General features: G+C 45.2%; 1 protein-coding gene across 2 annotated transcripts in view; it reads right to left on the reverse strand.

Moving 5' to 3' along the window:
- The window catches only part of DGKH (diacylglycerol kinase eta), a 206,233-nt gene extending 179,813 nt beyond the window's left edge, over positions 1-26,420 (reverse strand). Inside the window, exon 1 of one of the 2 annotated variants that reach the window (XM_069970557.1) lies at positions 26,222-26,420. In XM_069970557.1, coding sequence (XP_069826658.1) covers positions 26,222-26,278 — 57 coding nt within the window. In that variant the 5' untranslated portion in view covers positions 26,279-26,420. Of the gene's footprint in view, positions 1-23,302; positions 23,322-26,221 lie in introns of those variants that run through there. The other variant, XM_069970558.1, reaches the window with a different exon arrangement.
- Between the last annotated feature and the right edge of the window lie 55 nt (positions 26,421-26,475).

The following is a 26,475-nucleotide window of genomic DNA, read 5'->3' on the forward strand; positions in this document are numbered from 1 at the left end:
TTCCCCCTACTGGTGTCTCCAGTTCAGGTGTGGTTTGCAATTAAAGGGAACCAATCACACTAAAATTGGGCATAAAGGTAAGGAAACGTGCTGGTACATCAGCCAGCACGCTTCCTAAGCATCCCCCTGTCCCCCCGTCCCATGAACATTCAGCCCGCAAAGTTAGTTTAATCGTGTCCCGCGCTCTATGCAAATTACCATACAAGTAGTCACGGTGGGCGGGACGGCTGTTCGAGTAGTCACGGTGAGCGGGGTCTTCGTCAAGTAGTCACTAAGTCCTGGGCCGGCTCCTGCGCTGTAATTACGCCCCTCCGGGCGTGTTGTAAAGCGGCGCCTGGTGACGTCACTCGGGGGGAGAGGGGGGGGGGCATTGCACGTCGGCCACGCCGACATCTTTACTAAGCTGCGCATGCGCAGTGCAGCCAGAGAAGACGCTGCTGTACTGCGCTTGCGCGGCGTAGTACAGCAGCGGCTTTACCCAATGTACTGCGCATGCGCAGCTTAGTAAAGACGTCGGCGTGGCCGACGTGCAATGCCCCCCCAACGAGTGACGTCACCAGGCGCTGCTTTACAACACGCCCGGAGGGGCGTGATTACAGCGCAGAAGCCGGCCCAGGACCCAGTGACTACTTGACGAAGACCCACCCCCACCGTGACTACTCGAACAGCCGTCCCGCCCATCGTGACTACTTGTATGGTAATTTGCATAGAGCGCGGGACACGATTAAACTAACTTTGCGGGCTGAATGTTCATGGGACGGGGGGGACAGGGGGATGGTTAGGAAGCGTGCTGGCTGATGTACCAGCACGTTTCCTTGCCTTTATGCCCAATTTTAGTGTGATTGGTTCCCTTTAAGCTCCATTAACTTCAATGGAATGGAGTTTCAAAACCCCACCCAAACTGGATACAACAGTAGGGGGAAAGTGGCCATGTTTTTGTAGCGCTGGACAACCCCTTTAAAGCAAATGTATCACCTACGATAATGCATTTTTATTCATACATCACTTGATCTGCGTCAGCGTTGAGATCCCGGGGACACATCTGTGCTGAATTCTTCATATGTAAATTAGGCCGATCCATGCACTGGAGGTGGGCCCGGTGCCCCTAGTACAACACTATCCCCCTACCCTCGGTGACACAGCCAGACTTTATTATGAAGGACGTGCGTCACCAAGGGAAGGGGATGTCAGTACACTTGGGTGCTGGGCCCCCCTCCAGTGTATGGAGTGGCCTGATTTGCATGTTAAAAAAAAACAGCAGAGATGGTGAAAACTGGGACCTCCTTGCTGGCACAGACCAGGTGATATAAAAAAAGAAAATGCAAGCTGCATTCGCTTTAAGTTATGTTCACACACAGGATTTGGGGGATTTGAATATTTTTTAATGAGAATTAAAAAAAAAAGAAAAGACTGCAGTAAAGGTGGATTAAAAATACACCGAAAGCAGAAAATGGCGTAAAAACAGGCTCAAAAATAACAAAAAATATGTGAGTATAAAGAGTTAGGAGGCTACACCAGTGGCTACAAAATGACTGGCAGACCAGTTTTTAATCTGAAATTCAATTTTATACAGAACGGCTTTGATTCACCCACACTTGCTTAAAATCCCAAAACACTTATAGAAGTCTGTCCTTACTACTGTACATTGTCAGTGTTAAAAAGAGGTACATAAAATTTAGTGTTGAGAGACAGGTTTAATAAAGCTTTGTACACAATTCTTACTATGTTTGTATTTCTCAACAAGTGTTTTGTGCAAACAGATATCAGCTGATAAATGCTACTGTAGAAGTGAAAAAATCCTGCGCCACCTGGTACCATAAACAACTATCACACCTCTGCACTGATCTGGACAACCACAATAGGGCTTGGTTTTTGGTTGCATAGTTTTTAAAGGAGGAAACACAAGATAAAAAATACCTTTCCACTAAAAAGTACCAAAGGCCAAATGTGTGAAATATATGGAAAGGCTATGGTCACACATAGTATTTTAGCCAGTGTTTCTGTCCTTATTTTGGTCAGTACAATGGAAAAATGTGCACAGTTTCTGTGTGTGTGTGTGTGTGTGTGTGTGTGTGTGTGTATATATATATATATACATAAACACTTTTTTTTTTGTCCTGCTCTTTGCAATTGTGTTTAAACAAAGTATACTTTCCGAGCAGAGGTCAAAATTTTTGCTTCTATTAGAAAATACAGGTCTATGGATATATTTGCCAATACACCTCCTCTCCAGGTATGGGTCAGCTGGGCGCACGTCCAATGGAAATAAAAAAAATGTTTACCATAAGGTAAAAATAAATAACCACATTTATTTATCAGACACAACGCGTTTCAAGACTGGTCTGGTCTCTTTATCAAGTGTCATATACCGTGATCTCTTGATAAAGAGACCAGACCGGTGGTATATGACACTTCGTAAAGAGACCAGACCGATCTCGAAAGGCGTTGTGTCTGATTAATAAATATGGTTATTTTTACCTTATGGTAAACATTTTTTCATTTCCATTGGACCTGTGCCCAGCTGACCCATACCTGAGAGGAGGTGTATTGTCGTATGTTTGTTCCTGTGAGGATCATATGGGAGTGGCAGCGGTCCTGATTGCATGCTTATTCAAGAGTGGTGCCTTGCAGTTAGCACAACTCCACTAGGTGAGAACCTCCATTACTGACTCACCTTTGTTACCTGTCAGAATTATGCTATGGAGCGCTGTCTTTTATTCTGTTTATGGATACATTTGACATTTATGCCGGGAGTTTTCCCTGTGTATGTGGTAAACATGCATTAACAGTTTAAATCTTCACACTACTCTAGTCACATATGTAGCACTGTCATTACAGTAGCATGAAGATTTTAACCGTTTCAGAGATCCAACATCATCATAAATGATAATGTTGTGAGTTCCGAAGTCCAGTCTGTAGCACATAGTCTGTAATTGTGGACCGTGCACAGAGCATGTGAATGACCCTTAAAGCGACTCTGTACCCACAATCTGCCCACCGCAAACCACTTGTACCTTCGGATAGCTGCTTTTAATCCAAGATCTGTCCTGGGGTTCGTTCGGCAGGTGATGCAGTTATTGTCCTAAAAAGCAACTTTTAAACTTGCAGCCCTGTGCCAAACTGGCGTGGCCTAGTGTGTGTAATCATTAGGCTGGCACAACCTCTCCGTCCCTCCTCCCCACCCTCTTCATCATTAGGAATGCCCCAGGCAGGTAGTCTCCTTTTCATCAGCTGTGTTAACACTGCACATGGGCTGGATCGTTAAGGCACCTGTGCAGTTTTTACTGCAGAGGAATAGGAAAATAAAGAGAGGTTGAAGAGAGGGTGGGGAGGAGGGACAGAGGGGTGGTGCAAAGTCAGGGCACAGATACTCTAGGCCACGGCCGTTTGGCACAGGGCTGCAAGTTTAAGAAGTTGTTTTTTATGACAATAACTGCATCACCTGCCAAACGGACCCCAGGACAAATCTTGGATTAACCCCTTAAGGACAGAGCCTGAAATGGCCTTAATGACAAAGACAAATTTTATGAATATGACCTGTGTCACTTTAGTCATTAATAACTTCGGGATGCTTTTACCTATCCGGCTGATTCTGAGATTGTTTTCTCGTGACATATTGTACTTTACATTTCTGGTAAATTGGAGTCGATATTCATAACAAATCTTTATTAAAAAAAAACCAAATAATGTGAAAAAATGTGAAAAAATGCATTTTTCCAACTTTGAAACTTTTTTGCGTATACAGAAAGGGGTTATACCACATAAATTATATATTAAATAGCATTAGCAACATGTCTACTTTATGTTGGCGGCATTTATTAAACTATCTTTCATTTTTTTTAGACAATAGGAAGCTTAAAACATTAGCAGCAAATTTCCAAATTTTCAGTAAAATTTCAAAATCAGATATTTTTAGGGACCTGTTCAGGTTTAAAGTGTATTTGAGGGGCCTGTATGATAGAAAGCCCCACAAAGCACCCCATTTCAGAAACTGCACCCCCCAAACTCTGCAAAAGCACATCCAGAAAGTGTTTTAACCCTTTAGGGGAGTCACAGAAATAAAAGCTAAGTGTGTAAGAAATTTGAAAATTTTATTTTTCTGTGCAGAGATTTTATTGTAATCCAATATTTTTCATAATTATAAACCTATTACCAGACAAATGCACCCCAATAATTATTGTCCCGTTTCTGCAGTTTATAGAAATACCCCATATGTGACCCTATTGCGCTATTTGACGCAACCACAAGCCTCAGATATAAGGGAGCGCCTAGTGAATTTCAACGCCTCCGTTATATTTGGTCATTTTTGACTGTACCACTTCAGGTTGGCAGAGGCTCTGGGGTGCCAAAACCTAAAAAACACCCCTAAAGGGACACCATTTAGAAAACTACACCCCTCAAGGAATGTAACAAGGGGTGCGGTGAGCATCTGGACCCCATAGGTGCTTCACAGATTTTCCGAACAATATGTCGTGAAAAAAGAAAAATTTATTTTTTACACTAAAACGTTGTTCTAGCCTTAAATTTTTCATTTTCTTAAAAGGATAAGAGGCAAAAAAAGACACAAAATGTGTAGCGCAGTTTCTCCCGAATACGGAAATACCCCACATGTGGCGATAAAGTGCCAAGGGGGCGCAGGACGAGCCTCCAAAGGGAAGGAGCGCCAATTGGCTTTTGGAAGCTGAATTTCACTGAAAAGGATTTCAAGCGCCATATCGCATTTACAGAGCCCTCGTGCTGCCAAGACACTGGAAACCCCCCACAAGTGACCCCATTCTGGAAACTACACCCCTCAAGGAATCTAACAAGGGGGGCAGTGAGCATATGGACCCCACTGGTGACGGGCACAAATGTGGAACAATGTGACGTAAAAGTAAAAAATTTCATTTTTTTACTTTCATGGCACAAATGTGCCCGTAATCAAGGGGTCCATATCCTCACTGCACCCCTTGTTAGATTCCTTGAGGGGTGTAGTTTCCAGAATGGTCACCTGTGGGGGGTTTCCACTGTCTTGGCAGCACGAGGGCTCTGTAAATGCGACATGGCGTTCATCATCCATTCTAGCCAAATCCAACCTCCAAAATCCAAATGGCGCTCCTTCCCTTGGGAGGCTTGCCCTGCGCCCACATGGCGCTTTATGTCCACATGTGGGGTATTTACGGACTCGGGGGAAATTGCTCTACACATTTTGTTTTTTTTTCCTCTTTTAACCCCTTGTGAAAATGATAAATTCAAGGCTAAACCAACATTATAGTGTAAAAAATGTAATATTTCATTTTCACGCCACATTGTTCCACATTTGTGCCCGTCACCAGTGGGGTCCATATGCTCACTACACCCCTTGTTACATTCCCTGAGGGGTGCAGTTTCCATAATGGGGTCACTTGTGGGGGGTTTCAACTGTCTTGGCAACACAGGGGCCTTTTGAATGCAACATAGCCCCTCGAAATCCATTCCATCCAAATCCAGCCTTCAAAAACCAAATGGCGCTCCTTCCCTTTGGAGGCTTACCCTGCACCCGAATGGCGCTTTATGTACACATGTGGGGTATTTTCGTACTCAGGGGAAATTGCGCTACACATTAAATGTTTTTTTTTATCTTTTAACCTCTTGTGAAAATGAAAAAATTATGACAAGATTAATGATTTAGAGTAAAAATTTTACAGAAATTACACTAAATGTTGGTCTAGCCTTGATTTTTTTCCATTTCCACAAGGGGTTAAAAAAGAAAATGAACACAAAACGTGTAGGGTAGTTTCCCCTGAGTACGAAAATACCCCACATGTGGACATAATGTGCCATATGGGCACAGGGCAAGTCACCAAAGGGACAGAGCGCCATTTAGAGGCTGGAATGGAGGATAGAGGCCATGTCGCAATTACAAAGCTCCTGTGCTGCCAGGACAGTAGAAACCCTCCGACAAGTGACTCCATTCTGGGAACTACACCCCATAAGGAATCTAACAAGGGGTGCAGAGAGCATATGGACCCCACTGGTGACGGGCACTTACGTAGAACATGTGCCGAGAAAATAAAAAATACAATTTTTTTCATTTTCACGTCCCAAATGTGGCCGTCACTTGGGGGCCATATCCCCGCTGCCCCCCTTGTTAGATTCCTTATCGGGTGTAGTTTCCAGAATGGGGTCACTTGTGGGGGGTTTCTACTGTCCTGGCCGCACAAAGGCTTTGTAATTGCATCATGGCATCCTCTAATGGGAATGGCGGCCATACCTACTTAGCTGGGGAAAAGGGACAATTCTAATTTATTTGGGGGTATTGGGACAATTATTAGTTTATAAGGTTGGAAATGACAGGTGTCCATCAAACTCAACCTGTGTTGATCCAGAGGAAGGCAAAAACCCCTCGTGAGGCAGACGACAGTAGCCTCATCACTGGGAAAAATTCCTTCCCGACTCCATAATGGCGATCAGAATAATCCCCGGATCAACGTGACCCCTGAAATAGGAATAAGGGACAGAATTTAGATAATGTAGAACCCCAATGACGTGTGGTGCGCCTTGGAGCGATCCTGTATGCAGAGGCCGGGGTGATCAGGACAGGTGTCACACTGGTAAATGGCGTCCTTCCTGATCCCCCTGTTACGCCACACTCTGCACTTCTTCTGGGGTCTCCTGTTTTCCAGTGTGGGGGACGTCACCTGGAAAATGTTTCCCTGGTGCGATACGGGGTCCTTCATATCCAGAAGTGCTGGGTCCGCTCCATGGCTGCTAAATATTAGGGCTCTATTACTACTTCTGATATTTTCGGATCGTGCCTCAAGCTACAGGGCAGCGAGGGACCGGAAGAGGGGGTGCTGGTATAAAAGTTATCCCCGTACAGGTGGTAACCTTTATCCAGCAGTGGGAAGATCAGTTCCCGGACGATCTTCCCACTTGTTCCGCGGAGGGGGGGGGCGGGGGCATCTGGGGCTGGATTCGGGTGTCCCTTCCTACATACACTCTAAGGGTACGTGCACACTGCGGAATCGCGACAGATAACCCTTCGTGCATTCCGCAGCTGGCACCCGCCGGCTGACTGATGCAGGCGCACGTCTCCGTCCGTGTCATAGACTCCATTCTATGCACGGGCGGATTCCGCTCTCCGTCCAACGTGTTCATTCTTTGGACGGACGATGGAATCCGCCCATGCATAACATGGAGTCTATAACACGGGTGGAGACGCGCGCCCGCATCAGTCCGCCGGCGGGTGCCAGCTGCGGAATGCACAAAGAGTTATCCTTTGCCATTCCGCAGTGTGCACGTACCCTAAATCTGTAAGTGTACCCTGAGGTACTGTCACAGAGTTTGTAGAATTTCACGCCATACCGTCATCTCTTATTGGGACGGTACTGGCGGAAAAGACGTGTCTGGGAGGCAGTGTACGCTACGCTACCCACAGACACGTCACAGGATGATGAGGAGGATGAGGATGAATGGAGGAAAGAAGGATCCCCCCATTCATCCTCACTGGCTGTTTCGGTGTCGGAGGCAATAATAACGTATCCCTCTGACGCCGAAAACACCCTGGGGGCCATCTTTATACGGGGATTGGTATATGGGATATGTAGTGGTGTAGTGTCAAACTTTATTCAATGTAGTGTGGTGTAATGTAGTGTTTTTTTTTACGTGTTTTTTTACAGTAAGTATAAAAAAAAAAACCTACGCCAACAAAGGAGTTGCTGATAAATGCCGCACTTATGTGCGGCACTTATAAGCAGACCGTGGCAGTAGAATATAGAAAAAAAAACACCCTACGCCAAAAAGGAGGAGTTGCTGATTAGCAGCGCACTTTCGTGCGATGCTGATCAACACTCAGCAGCGATAGGGTGCGGAAAATAGAAAAAAAAAATTTGAAAAAAAAAAAAAACTTTTTCTACATTCTGAACATCCCTGTAGCTGCTGATAAGTGTATTACACATATCAGCCGCTAGAGGGCAGCAGAGCGCAAAATACGGAAAAAGCCGACGCTGGAGCCGAAAATAGCCGAGAGAAGCCGAACGTGACGTCACGGAGGAAGCCGAAGACCCGAACGAAGACGAGGACGCCGCGAACCCGGAAGACGCCGATCAGGAGCCCGGGACAGGTGAGTAATGTACAAATACCTGCTCTGGACCCCTCGGCTACCTAGCTGAGGGGTCCAGGGCAGGTATTTACTATTTGTGGGACTCTGATCGCCGTGCCACCGGCCCGATCGCCGTGAACGGCCGGCCGGCCGTTCACGGCGATCGGGCCGGTGGCACGGTGACCACCATTACTTTTTACAGTAATGGCGGTCGGTGCCGTCCTCGGACAGCACCGACTGCCATTTTTTTCCGGGTCATCGGAAAGGTTCCGATCGCCGCTATTGGCTGATCTGAATTGATCAGCCTATAGCGGCGATCGTAAGCACGGGGGGTGTTAACCACCCCCCGTGCCGTGAAGCTAAGATGGCCTGCTATGATTTATAGCAGGCCATCTCCCCCGACCGCTGTGTGTGAACACACAGCGATCGGGGAAACATCGGGCGTACCTATACGCCCGTTTGCGTTAAAGCCCACCCTGCGGGGGCGTATGGGTACGCCCGATGTCGTTAAGGGGTTAAAAGCAGCTATCCGAAGGTACAAGTGGTTTGGGGGGGTCAGATTGTGAGTACAAAGTTGCTATAAAGCCTTATTCCCATGTTCCATGAAACACAGACCTTACGGACACCAAAACCCTGTAGTGGACTCATTCCATGCTCAGCATCATGTAGTCATGTATCAATATGATACCGAGGGCGGAGAATGTGTTTAGATCTTCGCAGCACTGTAATGACAGAGCTGCACAGCAGCACAGGGTGCCTTCACACCTACCGACTCGCAGCGTTAATAACACTGCAAGTCGGCTAGGTCCTGGCAGATCACTGTCATTACATACACGCAGCGGTCTGAACGACCACTGCGTGTATGTAAATCTGCCGGACGCTTAACCCCTTCTGATGCCGCCCGCCTCCCGCTCCACTCTGTATACATTACCTGTCCTCGCTCCACGGGGTCCCGGCGTCCTGCTCTCCTGCCCGGCCAATCAGTGGCTGCGGCAGGGCAACACACTGATTGGCCGGGCGAGAGAGCAGGACGCCGGGACCCCGTGGAGCGAGGAGGTATGTATACAGAGCTGGAGCGGGAGGCGGCCGGCATCAGAAGGAGTTAAGCGACCGGCAGATTTACATACATGCAGCGGTCGTTCAGACCGCTGCCTGTATGTAATGACAGTGATCTGCCAGGACCTAGCCGACTCGCAGCGTTATTAATGCTGCGAGTCGGTAGGTGTGAAGGCACCCTAAGGCTATTTTCCCAGCAGTTTTTAGTTCTCTTTGACAATTTTTCTGGTGTTTATTTCAACTCAGTGTATATTAGCATAGATGTTATTGTTTCTGTTTTCCCCTTATTTCTTTACAAGTCATGTAATTCTTTCATAGTCTGATTCCAAGATTTCTATTGAAGAATTGGGGAATAAAAATCAGAAAAAAACTCCAACAGGCATATAGACATGGTGTATAGTCTATGGGTACTATAACACAAAGCAATTTTTCGACGATCAACGATTAACAATAAACAATCTGAAACGACCACCATAGCGAACGGCCTGAAATCGTTCACCCAATTACACGGAATGATGATGGTTACTTATGATCTTGCGGTCGTTTTGTCGTTGCTATTGCGTTCATCGCTACTGTGAATTACCGAACCACATCTTATAACATGCGAATTTGCAAACGATCAACAATACACGATCTGCTATTACACTAAACGATTATCGTTCAAATCCGAATGACCTAACAATTTTAATAATTGTCCTACGTAAGGGTCCATTTACACAGAAAGATTATCTGACAGATTATCTGCCAAAGATTTGAAGCCAAAGCCAGGAATGGATTTGAAAAGAGGAGAAATCTTAAACTTTCCTTTATGACCTGATCTCTGTTTATAGTCTGTTTCTGGCTTTGGCTTCAAATCTTTGGCAAATAATCTGTCAGATAATCTTTCTGTGTAAATGGACCATATGTCTTGAAGGGGAAAAAAAGAGCCACTTAGCCTGCCACAATTTTGCAAAACTACAAAAGAGCAGAAAAGCGACAAAATGCCCAGAAAAAAATGACTAACACAAAAAAAAGTCAAGTGGGTATATTTTCCCACTGACTTTCAGCTGACATTTTTGAGCCAAAAAACACCATGCATGAATCTTGGCAATTTTAGGGGGGGGGGGGGGTGTCTTATAGTGTGATTAGATTAATACCCCTGTTATTAATTAGTACAAAACACATTATAAACACAGTATATTTCAGGCAGTATTTGGTCCTCATGTCAGGTCCTCATGTCAACCAAAGCCAAGAGTGAATTAAAAGCACAGAAAGGCTGTGTCCACATAATGTTGAAATTGAGTGGATGGCCGTCATTTAATGGCAAATATTTGCTGTTATTTTAAAACAACGGCCGTTGTATAAAAATAATGGCAGTTATTTACTGTTATATGGCGGCCATCCACTCAATTTCAACATTGTGTGAACAGATCCTTTCTGTGTTATCAATCCACTCCAGGTTTTGGTTGCCATGAGGACCTGACATGAGGACCAAATACTGCCTGAAATATACTGTGTGTGAACATAGCCTTAAACTGGTGATTTGGCCCTTGCAACTTCTGTTCACACCATAGTTTCTGCTGACCATAGTCTCATTGACTTAAAGGGTACTTGTTAGGTTGAAAATGTAGTCCAATCTAAAAGTGATATGTAATAGAGCAAGTCTGGCTGAGCCAACTAATATCTTATTCCAGGATAACTAGTTATTTAGTCATGTAAATATCTGCACATTCAGTTTATGTACACACCATAAAGTTATATTGAAAATACGGCTGTATTTTCCCTTATAATGTGCTGCACTGAAGTCAATGGGACAGGACTAAGCAGTCATGTGGGCGGTCCTACTCATTGATTGACAGCTTCCTATATGCACACTTATAAACAATTGTCAGTCAATCACTGCATATAACCACACACATGATTATTTTACTCAGAATGAGCAGATATCTACTGTACATGTTATCATTGAACTTTCCCCACAAAACTAGGTATCAACCAAGCCAACACTACTAATGGAGGTTGAACAGACATAAAGAACACAACAGGGATGATAACAAATACTGGTACAAAGAGAATGCTATTAATATTACAAATATAGTAGATTTCAAAAACCTTATTCTCCTGTTGCAGGCACTGAGTATTTCCTGTACAATGTGCAACAAAATTATTTACTTCCTTTTGGAAAGAGACCTGTTTTTGTCTGCAGTTGGTGTTGATGGAAGGCTTCCGTCAAGGAAGACCCACATAGGTAGTGTGTGTTCCTTTCCTCTGCATTTAAGCTTGTGATAAAGTGCATCTGTGTACATAAATGGGAAATTCACCAAAGAAATGTTTTTCACATAACATAATGATGAGTCAATAGATCATCATGAAGTCTCCAGAACTATAAAATGCACCCAAACCTACTTTAACACGTCCAAAAGATTTTTATCGAGACACTGTTCAGCTACTGGACATTGGGACCTGCCTCTTAGCATCTAGGATAAGATACTTCTGAGACTTGGGATCACAAGAAATGAGCACTTGGGGACAGAAGGCTTCAGCCATGGTCTGCCCCCCAGACAACGCTGTTAAATGTTTAATCGTACTCTAGGGGTCCGTGTAATAAAGACAATGATCAGCCAAAGAGACGTTCATCAGCTGATTGTTGTCTTTTGGCAAGTTTAAAAATCATGATAGTGTATATAAAATAATAAATTACTCACCTGTCCAGGCTCCACCAGTGTCCTGCCTTGTTACTCTGACTCACTGCAGCCACCTCTTGGACTTCTGAACCTGTCTCTGAAGTAACAGGCCACTCAGTCGGCATATTTTTCACAACTCCTGACTCCAGCCAAAACTAGCTCCGACTGTGACTAGGACTGCACAGCCCTGCAGGTAAGTAATCCTTATTATTTTACACTAAAGAAAGAGCTGCACACATGTCACTAACAATGTCCGTGTAGCCCTTGCTGCACAATAATTAAAGCGTAACTATAAAATATTTTGACCTTTCAGTTTTACTTAGCTTAGGGCATAATAACAATTTTTGCTATATACATTAATAACCTAAAATGAACAGTTTTTTTTAATACAAAAGGCTGATTATGCCCTTACAGCTCTGTCTGGCTCTGACTTATTTCTGCATTCCTGCTGGACACGCCCCCTCCCTGCAGATCTGTGCTTAGAGTACAGACTGACAGCAGGATCAGATAACAGCCCTGACACAGAGAGAAACAGAAACAAAACCTCCCCCCCCCCCCTCCCCATACCTCCTAGCAGCATGTTCTCCCCCCTCCCCTCACAGAGGTGACTAAGCAGAGCTGAGGGTGTTGTGTGTGAGGAGCAGCACAGGAAAGGAGATGGATGGAGGCACAAGTGTTTCCAGTGCCACCATCACTCCAATGTACTGCATTAGGGAGAGTGGGTTAGTCACTGAGGGGAGGACTACAAGTCCCAGCACAACACAGCTGTAGTCCTTCCATAGTACATATAACATTCACTATCAGATGTCTGCAGCAGGTGCTCCCACCTCCATGGCTGACATTATCCTACAGTGTAATGAGAGCAGATGACTGTATCTAATCCCACTGTGTGGGATACCATCAGCTGGTGCTTTGTATCTAATCTTACATTGTGAGGCTGGGTTCACACTACGTATATTTCAGTCAGTATTGTGGTCCTCATATTGCAAGCAAAACCAGGAGTGGATTGAAAACACAGAAAGGCTCTGTTCACACAATGTTGAAATTGAGTGAATGGCCGCCATTTAATGGCAAATATTTGCTGTTATTTTAAAACAATGGCTGTAGTATTGAAATAATGGCAGTTATTTACTGTTATATGGCGGCCATCCACTCAATTTCAACATTGTGTGAACAGAGCCTTCCTGTGTTTTCAATCCACTCCTGGTTTTGCTTGCAATATGAGGACCACAATACTGACTCAAATATATGTAGTGTGAACCCAGCCTGATACTGTATTCTGGGGCTCTATCTGAACCTGCTATGTGTGATACATCTGCTGAGGTGCTGCTCAGTGGATAGAGGGACCCAGCCAGGCAGATGAGGGATAGGCCACGCCCACTTTCTCTCAGCCAAAAGAAAAATTAATTTATTCTTCTGAGCCAAACAACTGGGGATATCTCAGTGAGGGTACAAGCTATCAACGCAGTTTAGGGCTCTTTTTAAAGGGTAACACGTGGGCTTTTTATTTGAGAAATTTAATTTTTTGGCTACTGCAATTATAGTTATGCTTTAAGCTGTGTAATAGGCCTGATTCGGCCGATTATCGCTCCATGGAATAGAGACAACGATCAGCCGATGATCGTGTCATCTGCTGATCGTTTATTTAGGTTCAAACCTAAAATCATCAGGCACCGACCGTGCATTGCTGTATGGAATAGCGATGCACGGCGGGCGACTGACGATTTCGCAAGCACCATGCTTTATCTAAGCATGTTGCAGGTCTTCTCCTGCGCTCCTTATTCCTCCCGGTCCCAAGCGCAGCAGTAGCTTCGATGTAGTCTGTCTTAGCTGACAGACCGCTCAGCCAATCACTGCCCAGGACCGCCGCGGCCAGTGATTGGCTGAGCGGTCTGTCAGCTCAGACAGGCTGCACCTAAACTGCTGCTGCGCATGGGACACTGTGTTTCTCTGAAAGTAAGTCTTTTTTTAAAAAAAAAAATTGTCTGAAAAAAGGTCTTGGCTTATTTTCTTGATAGAAACATGGTATGGCCCTATACTACATAGTAGTCAGCAGCCATACTGTATGTCCCACTGTTGATAGGCTCCTATACTGTAAGTTCTTCTGTAGTTAGGTTTCCATATCCCATACTCTATACCTCCCCCCTCTGCAGGTAGTCCCCATACTTTATACCTCCCCCCACCTCTGTAGTTGGCCCAAGTACCCTGCCTTCTACTTATATTCAATGGACCTTACTGTGCATCTTCTTAGGTGTGGTGTCTTAGGTGTGGCGTCCTTCAGTACCTAATTTATCAGGGTTTAAACTGTTTGCAAATAGTAACCAAAAGCTTCAATATTTTTGTAGTATTTTTTTTTTTTTAGCGGTTGGGAGCAGGCATAAAACCTTGTCAGGAATCTATACTTGCCCCGGTACAGGGGTATGTTTCTGTGCTAGCCCTGCAAGAGGTGCAGGTCCCATCGGCTTTACTTAGAGGGGAGCACCTATTAGTAAATCTGGCCAGATTGGATTTGGATTTAAGAGAACAAGTACACCAGTCTTAATAAATCTCCCCTAAAAAGAATAAAAACATACTAGGTGTAAACATTTCACCAGTAAGAACATGACGATCTAAAATTCGCTAATCAGGCATTATCTAGCTACAAGACTTGTGACTGCTGTTGCGTGTTAGCAGAATACCTTAACCTTACCATCACCAGACACGGCACATGAGGGACCTCACAGTTTCCAAGGTGACAGCCACCCTGTGATGGTCTCTCATTTTCAAGTATAATATTTAAGACCAGTCAGAATACAAACTTTCAAGGTCTTGTTCCCTCTGTGTTTTTTGAGTGTATTTGGTGCATATAATGCAACAAAAACACATTTGATTCATCCATTTTCAACTTGCACCAAAAAAACATGTGGCAGATCAAATACACATGAGCTAAAGTGGCTTATGTGGCAGAGGGGCTACATGTTTTTGTAGCGCTGGATAACCCCTTTAAGCAATGGCACAACGCTAGGATATGGCATATTGGTAGGATACCATTACTTGATGACTGGGGAGGTCTGACTTCTGTGGCCCTCAGCAAATCTAAGAAGACTGTGGATCATTCAAGTCTTTGCCAAAATGGCAGCTCTCCAGCCTCCCACTTCACCACAGCTCCACTGAGAAGGAATTGTCAAGCCACAGAGACAGTACCACCCTTGTCTCCAGTTTGGGTGGGGTTTTGCAACTCCATTCCATTGAGCTTAACTGCAAACCACACCTGAACTGGAGACAAGAGTTATTTTGTCTCTGGAAGAAAATGGCCATGTTTTTCTAATGCTGGATAACCCCTTTAATTCAGATGGCATCATTCTTGATGAACCAGTAAGTAGCTGTTTAGCAGCAAGATCCTTTTGCCTAACAAAGATCACTATTAGCCCTGGCTATACAGTCATTATCACATGGATTAAACTACACAGAGACTGCGAAGTGCTGATAGTTTACCTTTAATGGCCATACAATACAGCAATAGATTGCTCAGTCTGGCCATTGTATTGATTGTGCCATGTAAAGGCACTGCAAACAAGCAGATGTAAAGCAGTCTGTTATGGTGAATTAGGATATGTGCACACTACGGAATCCGCGCGTAGAACTTCAAGCGGATTCTGCCACGCTACCACCCTCTTATCCCCGCTTAAAGTTTCGCCCATCCCATAGGCTCCATTCAATGCTTAGGCAGATTCTGCCATCCGCCCAAAGAATTGACACGTCAAGTCTTTGGGCGGGCGATGGAATCTGCCTGAACATAGAATGGAGCCTATGGGACGAGTGGAACTTTAAGCGGGAATGTGTGGCAGAATCCGCTTGAAGTTCTACACGCGGAGTCCATAGTGTGCACGTATCCTTAGAGGCAGGAAGAAAATAATGCTCATACAGCACATTGTAGAGACTACAAAAGCAAAAGTAAGCACACTTTTAAAGTGACTGTCCCACCAGGCCCAGGCAGAAGCACTGGAGGCGGGCCAACCCACCCTTAGTGGGAGGAAACCCTAGCCCCTCTATGATAGGGTTCCATTGATTCTAATAGAGTCATGGAGGGGCTGGAGTTTCTTCCCACTAAGGGTGGGTCGGCCCGCCTCCAGTGCTTCTGCCTGGGCCTGGTGGTACAGTCACTTTAAATAATTACCGATGGAAAAAAGTTTTTGGGTACTATAATAAAAAAAAAAAGGCATGGCTTGAAGGATATGGTTTTCAGAAATGTCTAAACAACACCTCTTTTTATAATCCAAGGGAACTACAGGAAGTATGCTTTTTAGGCTTACAAGGAAGCACACATTATAGCATTTGAGTAATAAAAGCACTAGTGTTTGAGCACCAACACATTGTCTCATTTACACCGGATTTATGAAAGTATTTCACAACATTGAAGCTTAGACGTAATTAAAGTGCTCAACAAGTCAAGACTCTGCAATGCAGCTCCATTGTGCAAAATTTTTCCACCAAAACAGGCTTGTGCATGTCAAACTTCAAGGCAAATTAAGAAGCTAACAGAAGAGTAAAGTATAATATTATTCCGTTACTTAACTGGATGGCTTATGCTTGCTGCAGGCAAAAAAAAAAAAAAAAAACATGTGATTACTTGACGGCAACCACTAATACGAGGAGGAATAGTACCAGCTAAACCTGTGCCTATCATCTAGACTTGCAGAGGCTTGTGGCATGTAGTTAATGGAGCGATTCAAGGTTTTGGCTTCTTTCCAATTAGCTACCATTTTGGAGAAAAGTCAAATGAAAACTAGCAAGAAAAGTAAAGATAGTGACTGCTAACCAATGGCAATGGTTGAGAGTGAGCAACAATAGAGGTATTTGTGAAGGGGAGGAGATGCAAAACTCACACGTATAGATACACAGCTGTGTCTGGATCTCCTCTGTTGCGCTGGCCACACACAGAATGATCAAATCCTAAGGGCCAGAGAGGCAAGTGAGGTCACAGCAAGTCGGCTCACACTTTTCTTGTGTTCACTTTTTTCCATATAGAACAAGGTATGCATTGCTGACTACTAATGTGCCTTTATTATTTTCATCTTCTGAGCAGTTTTTGTAAAATCTTACTCTGCATTCATATACTACTGAGGTGCACCTAAGGAAGGGGGGGGGGGGTTACTTTACCCATCAACAACCATTGCTTCCTCATAATTAATATAGGTAAAGTACTGTTCAGTGCACTAAACACCCTCACATTAGCATATGAATACAAAGTAAGATTTCACAAAAATGCCACATTGATTGAGAGTAGTGAAAGTACAGTATATTAGTAATCAGCATAATAACAGGTCATAGTCTTCTAACCTGCTGGTTGTTAAGCAAAAATGTCCACAAGTGAAAATCTCTACGGACAAGAATATAATCACTATATATTCTACTAAACACAAGGGTTAGTGCACGCTCCAAAGGTTTCTTATATAATCATTCTCCAACAATGTGTCATACTGTAAAACATAAATATATGAAACCTTCGCTATGCTGACACACTTGACTGCACGCTGTTTGCTTTGTACAGTTTGAGTTATTTGTGCAGCCAACACCTTTATTTAATGCTGTTTGTATAAGTCATCCATGCTACAAGGGAATTCATTTATATTACTAGTAAAAAATAAATATAAAACCAAAAGTAATGGCATGAACTTTATCATATTATTCAATACTACTGAGATTAAAAAGACAACCATTTGGATTTCAGAGCCCAACCGGCTCATGCAATTTCAGTTGTCCTAGATAGAATGGGTCAAGTCTGTGAGGGCTCCCATACACTGTAAGCAGCAGCATGGAGGACATTATAGAGCAGTACTGCTGATCAATGACTGATAAGTTAGCCTAGGGACAGTTCATCAGTATGTTTTGCAATGGAAAACCCCTTTAACAAGTATTTGTCAGCTCTCCCAGCATGTCTATTTGAATAAATACCCATATTACTCATGATAAACAATTGTGGAGCATCTTATTTTAAAATCCTACATTCTGCTATTCCTTTCGTATGCCTCCAAAAATGTAAAGAAAATTAACAGATGGGTGTCTCTGTTTAGTACCAGTTTGTATAGGAACACACTACTTTCACAGGAGGAATGATAGCCCACAGTTATCACTTTATTCAGACAGAGTAATGACTAAATGTGGAATTCCTTGAAAATACTTCAAAATTATTATTTAATTAAGAAATCAAGTATCTACTAAAACAAACATGTCAGAAGAGCTGCCAGAGCCTCTTCAATCTGAAATGGGCTAAATTCTTAAAAGGTTTTACATTTGCTTTGTGGCTCCGGCAGCTCTGTAATCCTGCCAAATACTGAGATCACATGGTGATTATAACAGCCCTGAGACCCTCTTGTGATTTCACTCTGACCCAGTCAGTAAGAATTGCGCTGAGGCTTGTATATATGTTATGAGAAAATTAAAGCTTAGCTGTACCTAACGTGTACTCAGCAGTTAGTTATCTTCTACATCCCAATCAAAAGTACAAAAGGAACTGCTCTAGTAGCCAAAGGACACAGCATTCATCACCAACATATAACAAGTCAATGGAATTCCATAAATAGCCGAGCGCTCATAATGTCACCGACTGCTTGCTGCCTGACAGCAGAGGAGCAAGGGATTGTTTCTCAGCCTCTGTTCTTTGGAAATGAAGCTGAATTGTCAACTTCCAATGTACTATGTCATTTGTGAAATGAAGGTTCATCTCTGGTAAAAGCATATTCACACAGACTAAAAAGAAGATGAAAATCCATACTCTGTGACAATCTACAGCATACCATTGCAGCATGGTGCAGATTTTGGCATAGCACGTTGCTCATTTGGCCATAGGCAAGATTTTTAAGCGGAATCCGGGCCTATTACAATTAGAGATGAACGAACCTGCCGAGGTTCGGGTTCGTCTTCAGCCTCCGTGAAGAGAGCGGATACAGCCGGAGGACCGCCTGGAAACCTGGGATACAGCCTATGGCTGTATCCCAGTTTTCCAGGCGGTCCTCTGGCTGTATCCACACTCTCTACAGAGCGGACAGACAGCGGGAATCAGACCCCGAGAGTTCAGGTTCATACGAACCCAAACCTCGGCAGGTTCGCTCATCTATCAATTACAATGCAGAACAAGAGTGAATTCTGTGACAAAATCAGCACCAATCTTGCCAGTGTGAACATGACCTAAACCCTTCAAAAGGATATGAGAGACTAGAGTAGTGACAATTCCATAATATAATATTTTCATTTTGCTGCCAGGGATACAGAGGACTTAGATAATAACATGTATCCGTTTACTAACCATTTTGATCCATTACTGAATCCATTAGTATCCAATGACTTCTATGTGTATAGACAACCCTCATTACTCCATTTTCTCCCATTTGTGATGTTTACTGTTAGGATATATTCATACCTGGCAAATTTGTATCAAAACTGTCTCTGCCTACTCCATCCATATAAGCAGGGCTTGCAGAAATCCATGCACATGCTACAGAAACAACCCCATTAAGACGAATGCAATGGATTTTTAGTTGGAGAAAAGAACGCAAAAATGTGCTGCATGTGAACATGCCCTTATGGTGGTTCTGGTAACCACTAAACAATTCCAAGACACAGGGGGCTGAGCCTCAGCAGAGAGAAGTAGGGAGAGAACATGACCATAAAGTAAAGGCCCTATTACATCAAATGATTATCAGCTGATAATCATTTGGTGTAATAAAACAACGTGCATGTTGGCTGATCGTGGTCTTTTAACATGTTGAAAAATCCTAATCATATCAGCATCTGTCTGATGCTCATCGCACTGTGTAATAGGCGCAGCAGCAGACCACTGCGGACTTCAATGGGCAGTCTGGAAGATCCTCTGCCCCTCTCGCTACATAAGGGTATGTGCACACGAATCACCCGCCATGGATTCCATCGCTTGGCCCTGCTCACGCTGTCCTTCCAAAGAATGAACCACAGAATGCTCTAGGTAATGTTCTTTTGTGAAACCCTGGGTCCTGCCATTTACATGGATGTTACATTACTACAGGATTATTGCAGCCTAGGTAATCCTTCCATAGCCGTTCAATAATCACAATAAGCAGCTTCTTGGAAAACTGCCAGTGCAGTTTTTGAGCCAGAACCAGAAGTGGATCCAAAAAAACTGCTGCGTGTGACAGAAGCCTATGGTAATGGCCCCTTTCAGCGGGATAGGGTACACACACAGTATTACCCTAAATATGTATCCAGTATTTTTTTTTAACCAAAAACAGGAGTGGGTTAAAAACACAGAAACTAGGCAAATTTTTCCATTATAGTTTTTTCGTTTAATAGTTTTTATGTCAGTTTTACTCTACTTTGCTCAAATATGGACCAAAATAGCGGCAGAAATACTGACTAAAATACTGTGTTTGAACATAGCCCTAAAGCTGCAAAAATAATTAAAAGGTTATATTAAGTTGTTGTAAAAACTAAGCAGCTAAAGCTATAAAATATCAAACACTGCCTTACTAACTCTTAGGCTATGTTCACACTTTGTAAGACGCCAGCCGGGTCACGGAAAGGCCAGTGTCAGAAAAGATCATCCTGGCTGATACTGCAGTACCGGCTGGAAGATCTTTAGCACCGCTGAATTCGGCTGCCGGGGCATCCTTGTGCGCCCGCATCAGAATTCCCCACGGCTCACAATGGAGCGTGCGTCCGGAGCCGCATGCTCCATTGTGTGAACTGACAGGGTTTTCTGCAGCCGCTATTCAATGAATAGCGGCGCAGAAAAATGACATGTATGTTTTCTACGGCGCTGCTATGGAGCCCGGCCAGAGTATATACCATGTGTATATCCTATGCTTTCACACACAACGTGTGTTCTGTAGATTGTCTACAACGCATACATTGTGTAAACAGCCTCAGGGTGCGTCCACAAGTACAGGATCTGCACCTGTACCGGCACATAAACAAAGACTGGCAGGGAACCAGGGGAGCAATGAGGGGCAGGGGCTTTATCAGGTTATGTGCTTTTTATTATATTTCTGCTTCCAGTTTCGATAACTAATGCCCATTGCAAGCAGGAAGTCTGTTTTATTATGTCATTAATTATATATGTATTTAAATTTGGTGACTAAAATATTGATTTGCTTCTTAAATTTCTGGAGTCTGGAGCCCATCAGCATGTTATAGGCTATTAATGGGACATACAGTAATCTCTGCTCCCTCCATAGACTATGCACTTGGTAAGGGTGCAGATTTTCATACACTAACATGGATTATGGCGCAGAATATTAGTAAATGGGGCACATCCTCCAGACACAGAAGCAGCGGCTTTTCTCTGGCCATATGCTGCCTGCTTTTGTTTGCGGTTTCTCCTAACCTACAGTACATCTCGGTGTAAGGGACCACTGAAAACAGCACGTCTTTCCCAAGGTTATAATGCCCTCAGAGAGGGAAGCATAACCTGCACAACAAGTTACCTTTAAATACAGCAAGAATACAAGCAAGTGCTGGCAAACATCTACAGTATATTTTTGACATCAAAGGCTCATCACACACCATTATCCATGACAGATATGATAAATTAGTCAAAATCCTTCACGATACTATTGTGAGAGATGACAATCTCTGTACAAAGCTGTGGAATATGTTGGTGCTATGTACATATTATTCAGCAATAAATTAATAATGGATTCAGTAGCGGAGTGCTTACAGCTCTAAGTGCATACACAGTAGCATCTGATAGATGTGACCTCAGCAACTTTTTAGATTAGATACAGAGCATAAAAGCTTAAATAATAATAGGAAAAATGTGATAAAAAGCGAACTAAATAACGCCAATGTAAAAAGAGTTTCAATTTTGGCTGGTTGCATTCTTTCACATTAGTCCTTGGATCTCTAAGGGGACACATCTACCATCACACCAGCAATTACATAGCAGCTGTGAATAACAGCAGAGACCTGCAATACTATTAGTTATTATTTACACTACTACCATGTGGAATGTATATAAAATCTAAAGAAAATACAAGTAGATGATAGTTTCCTCAATGGAGGGATCACTGAGCTCATGAACAACTGTAGTACAAGCAGATAAATATATATCTGCAGACTGGTGCGGTTTTACATTGCTTGGCCATGACTTTTTGGCAGGAGCAAAGGACTGTAGGCTCCAGTCACATTTGTATCAAATGCTTTCAGACTTGACAGGAAGAGAAGCATTGACTGCAATTCTTTTTAAAGCCTTAGAACCTGACAGAGAATGCAGCTGGGCATCAGGGCTCCTGGTATGGCTGCAGCCATGGCACAAACGTGTAAGGATGCTCATATGTGCACAATACATATACTATGTATAAGCAGCCTATGGCATGAACATGGGCAACCTATGTGCAGTACTGTAGCATGAAGAATTCACTCATTCAGATCTCACGGCATCAGGGCCGATTCTAGGTTTTCTGCTGCCTACGGTGAAACCAGCAATGGCGCCTCAACCCGCCACCCCCACCCCATTGACCCCCCCAAGCCTATTGAAAATCAAAAGCAAGTAAGGTGTATGTGCACAATCCGGCTCCACCATAAATCTACCTGTTCCAGCACTACCTTCCAACCTTGGTGAGGACAAGGCAGAAAAGGTTTTAAAGTATCCATTTGCACCAGTGTGTAACCAATTCTTCAGGCTGGGTTCACACTACGTATATTTCAGTCAGTATTGTGGTCCTCATATTGCAACCAAAACCAGGAGTGGATTGAAAACACAGAAAGGCTCTGTTCACACAATGTTGAAATTGAGTGGATGGCCGCCATTTAATGGCAAATATTTGCTGTTATTTTAAAACAACGGCTGTTATATTGAAATAATGGCAGTTATGTACTGTTATATGGCGGCCATCCACTCAATTTCTACATTGTGTGAACAGATCCTTTCTGTGTTTTCAATCCACTCCTGGTTTGGGTTGCAATATGAGGGCCACAATACTGACTGAAATATACATAGTGTGAACCCAGCCCCAAGCTGTATGGCTTCTCCAAGAATAAAAGCACCTGACCTATACAAGAGTCAATGCACTGTGACTACTTATGGTGATCTTATTCATAGTCATACTACCATCACACCTTGTACTCCATGTAAAGGGGCAGTGATCACTTGTAGTGTAGTGATATGTAAAGCATATAACAATACCTGCACAGTGTTTGCAGACCTGGGTCCAGCTACCATTTACAGGTCATGGGGTCGATACAATCAGTGATGTGTAGCAGACAGTATAATTTATGGCCACTCCATAAAATCTGCTCCTGAGCAATAAGCTCATTTCACCTCATGGCATAAACTGCCCTGCACGGCATCATAAAGAATGAAGATATACAATCTGTGTAAATCTGGCCTAAAAGTTATTACCTCATCTCAATCAGTCAATAAACTTCTAAAACTCATCTAAAAACTATTTTCATCGATCTATTCCTGATACACCCAAAATCTAAGTCAACAGGGGATGTGATAGGCCAGTTTGCAATTTGTATTATTTATTTTTCTTGTTATCATGCTGTAAAACAAAGCTGTACTTACCAGAAATCCAGGTCCAGTCTCCTAAAGGCAGCTTTCTGGTCTTGCGCTGGTTGAAAAAAAAAAAAGACTGAACGCAGGAAGTCACGACCATCTGCACACTAACAGCGAAGGCAGTCATGTGATTGATGGACACATTGAGCCATGACACTGTACCAACCGGGACTTCATGTGTCTCTTTTTTTAAACCATCAGAAGACTAAAAAGCTGCCCTTAGGAGACTGGACCTGGATACAAGTAAGTATAGCTTTATTTTACAGCATGATAACAAAAAATAAATTACTTAAATAGCAAACATGCTTTATGTAGGTGTACAGAAGTGCTTCTCTGGTTCAGAAAACCCATTCTCACACACTGTTCCTCTCCACAGGATCCTCATCTCTTTGTGAGAGCAGAGGGAGTCACTCCCACCCTGGAGGACCTGTCCAGTATAGTGTTCCGTGGATCTGTCAAAATGTTTGGGTTCAGCAATGTTATCCAAACCCAAACGCTCAGCGTTGATTTTCCCGCAGATGCAGAAGTGAGAAACCACCCTAAGGAGTCCTGGAAAACAAGGATACAGCTGCAATATGCTGTATAAATGTTTTTCTAGGCAGCATCCAACTTTTTCAGCTGTAAGGAATGAAACACTGAGTATTCGGTTCGGATAATGTTGCTGATTCCAAGCAGTGTACATGTGTATGTCCAAAATAGCCGATGCTTGTATGTATGGCTTAACGATGAACACTATCTAGAATACTGCCCACTATAACCAATGACCAACCATACTGTACCAGTCTGTAGTAACCAGCAAACAATACATAGTATACTGCTTACCATGACCAGCCATACTATACCAGTCCATAGTAACTAGTGAACACTACCCAGTATACTGACTACTACAGCAATGAACAGCCATACTATACCAGTCTATAATAACCATTGAACACTAACCAGTATACTGTTCCAGTCTATAAGGACCAGTGAAAACTACCCAGTACGCTGTTATAGTTTATAGTAACTGGTGAAAACTACCCAGTACACTGTTCCAGTCTGTAGTAAACGGTCAACACTACCCAGTATACTGTACCAGTCTATAGTAACCAGTGAACACTACCCAGTATACTGTACCAGTCTTTTACAATAGTCAGTTATAGTCCGTATACTGTACCAACTACACCATACCAATCCACAACACTCTGTGCCCTATACCCTAGCAGAGCCCACTGGGACACACAGAAGTGGCTCATCGGCAACTTTTACCTCCAAGGTCCACCCGCCCAAAGCTGACACAATTAGGTCATCTCCCAGTAGATGTGCCCACAGCCCGGCTACCAAGTAGCAGCACAGTCTGGGACATTTGCTGCACCCCCGATCACAGAGCGGACAGTAGCTGCGCCCCCGGTCACAGAGCGGACAGTAGCTGCCCCCCGGTCACAGAGCGGACAGTAGCTGCCCCCCGGTCACAGAGCGGACAGTAGCTGCCCCCCGGTCACAGAGCGGACAGTAGCTGCGCCCCCGGTCACAGAGCGGACAGTAGCTGCGCCCCCGGTCACAGAGCGGACAGTAGCTGCGCCCCCGGTCACAGAGCGGACAGTAGCTGCGCCCCCGGTCACAGAGCGGACAGTAGCTGCCCCCGGTCACAGAGCGGACAGTAGCTGCCCCCCGGTCACAGAGCGGACAGTAGCTGCGCCCCCGGTCACAGAGCGGACAGTAGCTGCGCCCCCGGTCACAGAGCGGACAGTAGCTGCGCCCCCGGTCACAGAGCGGACAGTAGCTGCGCCCCCGGTCACAGAGCGGACAGTAGCTGCGCCCCCGGTCACAGAGCGGACAGTAGCTGCCCCCCCGATCACAGAGCGGACAGTAGCTGCGCCCCCGGTCACAGAGCGGACAGTAGCTGCCCCCGGTCACAGAGCGGACAGTAGCTGCGCCCCCGGTCACAGAGCGGACAGTAGCTGCCCCCCCGATCACAGAGCGGACAGTAGCTGCCCCCGGTCACAGAGCGGACAGTAGCTGCGCCCCCGGTCACAGAGCGGACAGTAGCTGCCCCCCCGATCACAGAGCGGACAGTAGCTGCCCCCGGTCACAGAGCGGACAGTAGCTGCCCCCCGGTCACAGAGCGGACAGTAGCTGCGCCCCCGGTCACAGAGCGGACAGTAGCTGCGCCCCCGGTCACAGAGCGGACAGTAGCTGCGCCCCCGGTCACAGAGCGGACAGTAGCTGCGCCCCCGGTCACAGAGCGGACAGTAGCTGCGCCCCCGGTCACAGAGCGGACAGTAGCTGCGCCCGGTCACAGAGCGGACAGTAGCTGCGCCCCCGGTCACAGAGCGGACAGTAGCTGCGCCCCCGGTCACAGAGCGGACAGTAGCTGCGCCCCCGGTCACAGAGCGGACAGTAGCTGCGCCCCCGGTCACAGAGCGGACAGTAGCTGCGCCCCCGGTCACAGAGCGGACAGTAGCTGCGCCCCCGGTCACAGAGCGGACAGTAGCTGCGCCCCCGGTCACAGAGCGGACAGTAGCTGCGCCCCCGGTCACAGAGCGGACAGTAGCTGCGCCCCCGGTCACAGAGCGGACAGTAGCTGCGCCCGGTCACAGAGCGGACAGTAGCTGCGCCCCCGGTCACAGAGCGGACAGTAGCTGCGCCCCCGGTCACAGAGCGGACAGTAGCTGCGCCCCCGGTCACAGAGCGGACAGTAGCTGCGCCCCCGGTCACAGAGCGGACAGTAGCTGCGCCCCCGGTCACAGAGCGGACAGTAGCTGCGCCCCCGGTCACAGAGCGGACAGTAGCTGCGCCCGGTCACAGAGCGGACAGTAGCTGCGCCCCCGGTCACAGAGCGGACAGTAGCTGCGCCCCCGGTCACAGAGCGGACAGTAGCTGCGCCCCCGGTCACAGAGCGGACAGTAAGTTCCCGCAGCTGCCCTGCTCCCTGTGCCCCGTACCCACCATCTCCTCCCAGGCTGGGCTCCGGCCGCTGTAGGAAGGATATGTGTGCTCCATCATCCCCCCAGGAAGTCGCCAAAGGTGTCAGGAAGAAACAAGGCTCAGAAGGTCCCGGGAATACTGTGCCCGAGCTGCCCGCTGGAGCTCCCGTCCGGCTGATCAGGGCTCCCCGCTCCGTGCTTCCCGCTGCTCCGCAGCTTCCTCCTCCAGTGCTCGGCTGACACTCCTACTCATCTTCCCTTCTCCTCCTGAGCGGC

This window comes from Dendropsophus ebraccatus, chromosome 5 (assembly GCF_027789765.1).
Source record: "Dendropsophus ebraccatus isolate aDenEbr1 chromosome 5, aDenEbr1.pat, whole genome shotgun sequence".
Lineage (NCBI taxonomy): Eukaryota > Metazoa > Chordata > Amphibia > Anura > Hylidae > Dendropsophus > Dendropsophus ebraccatus.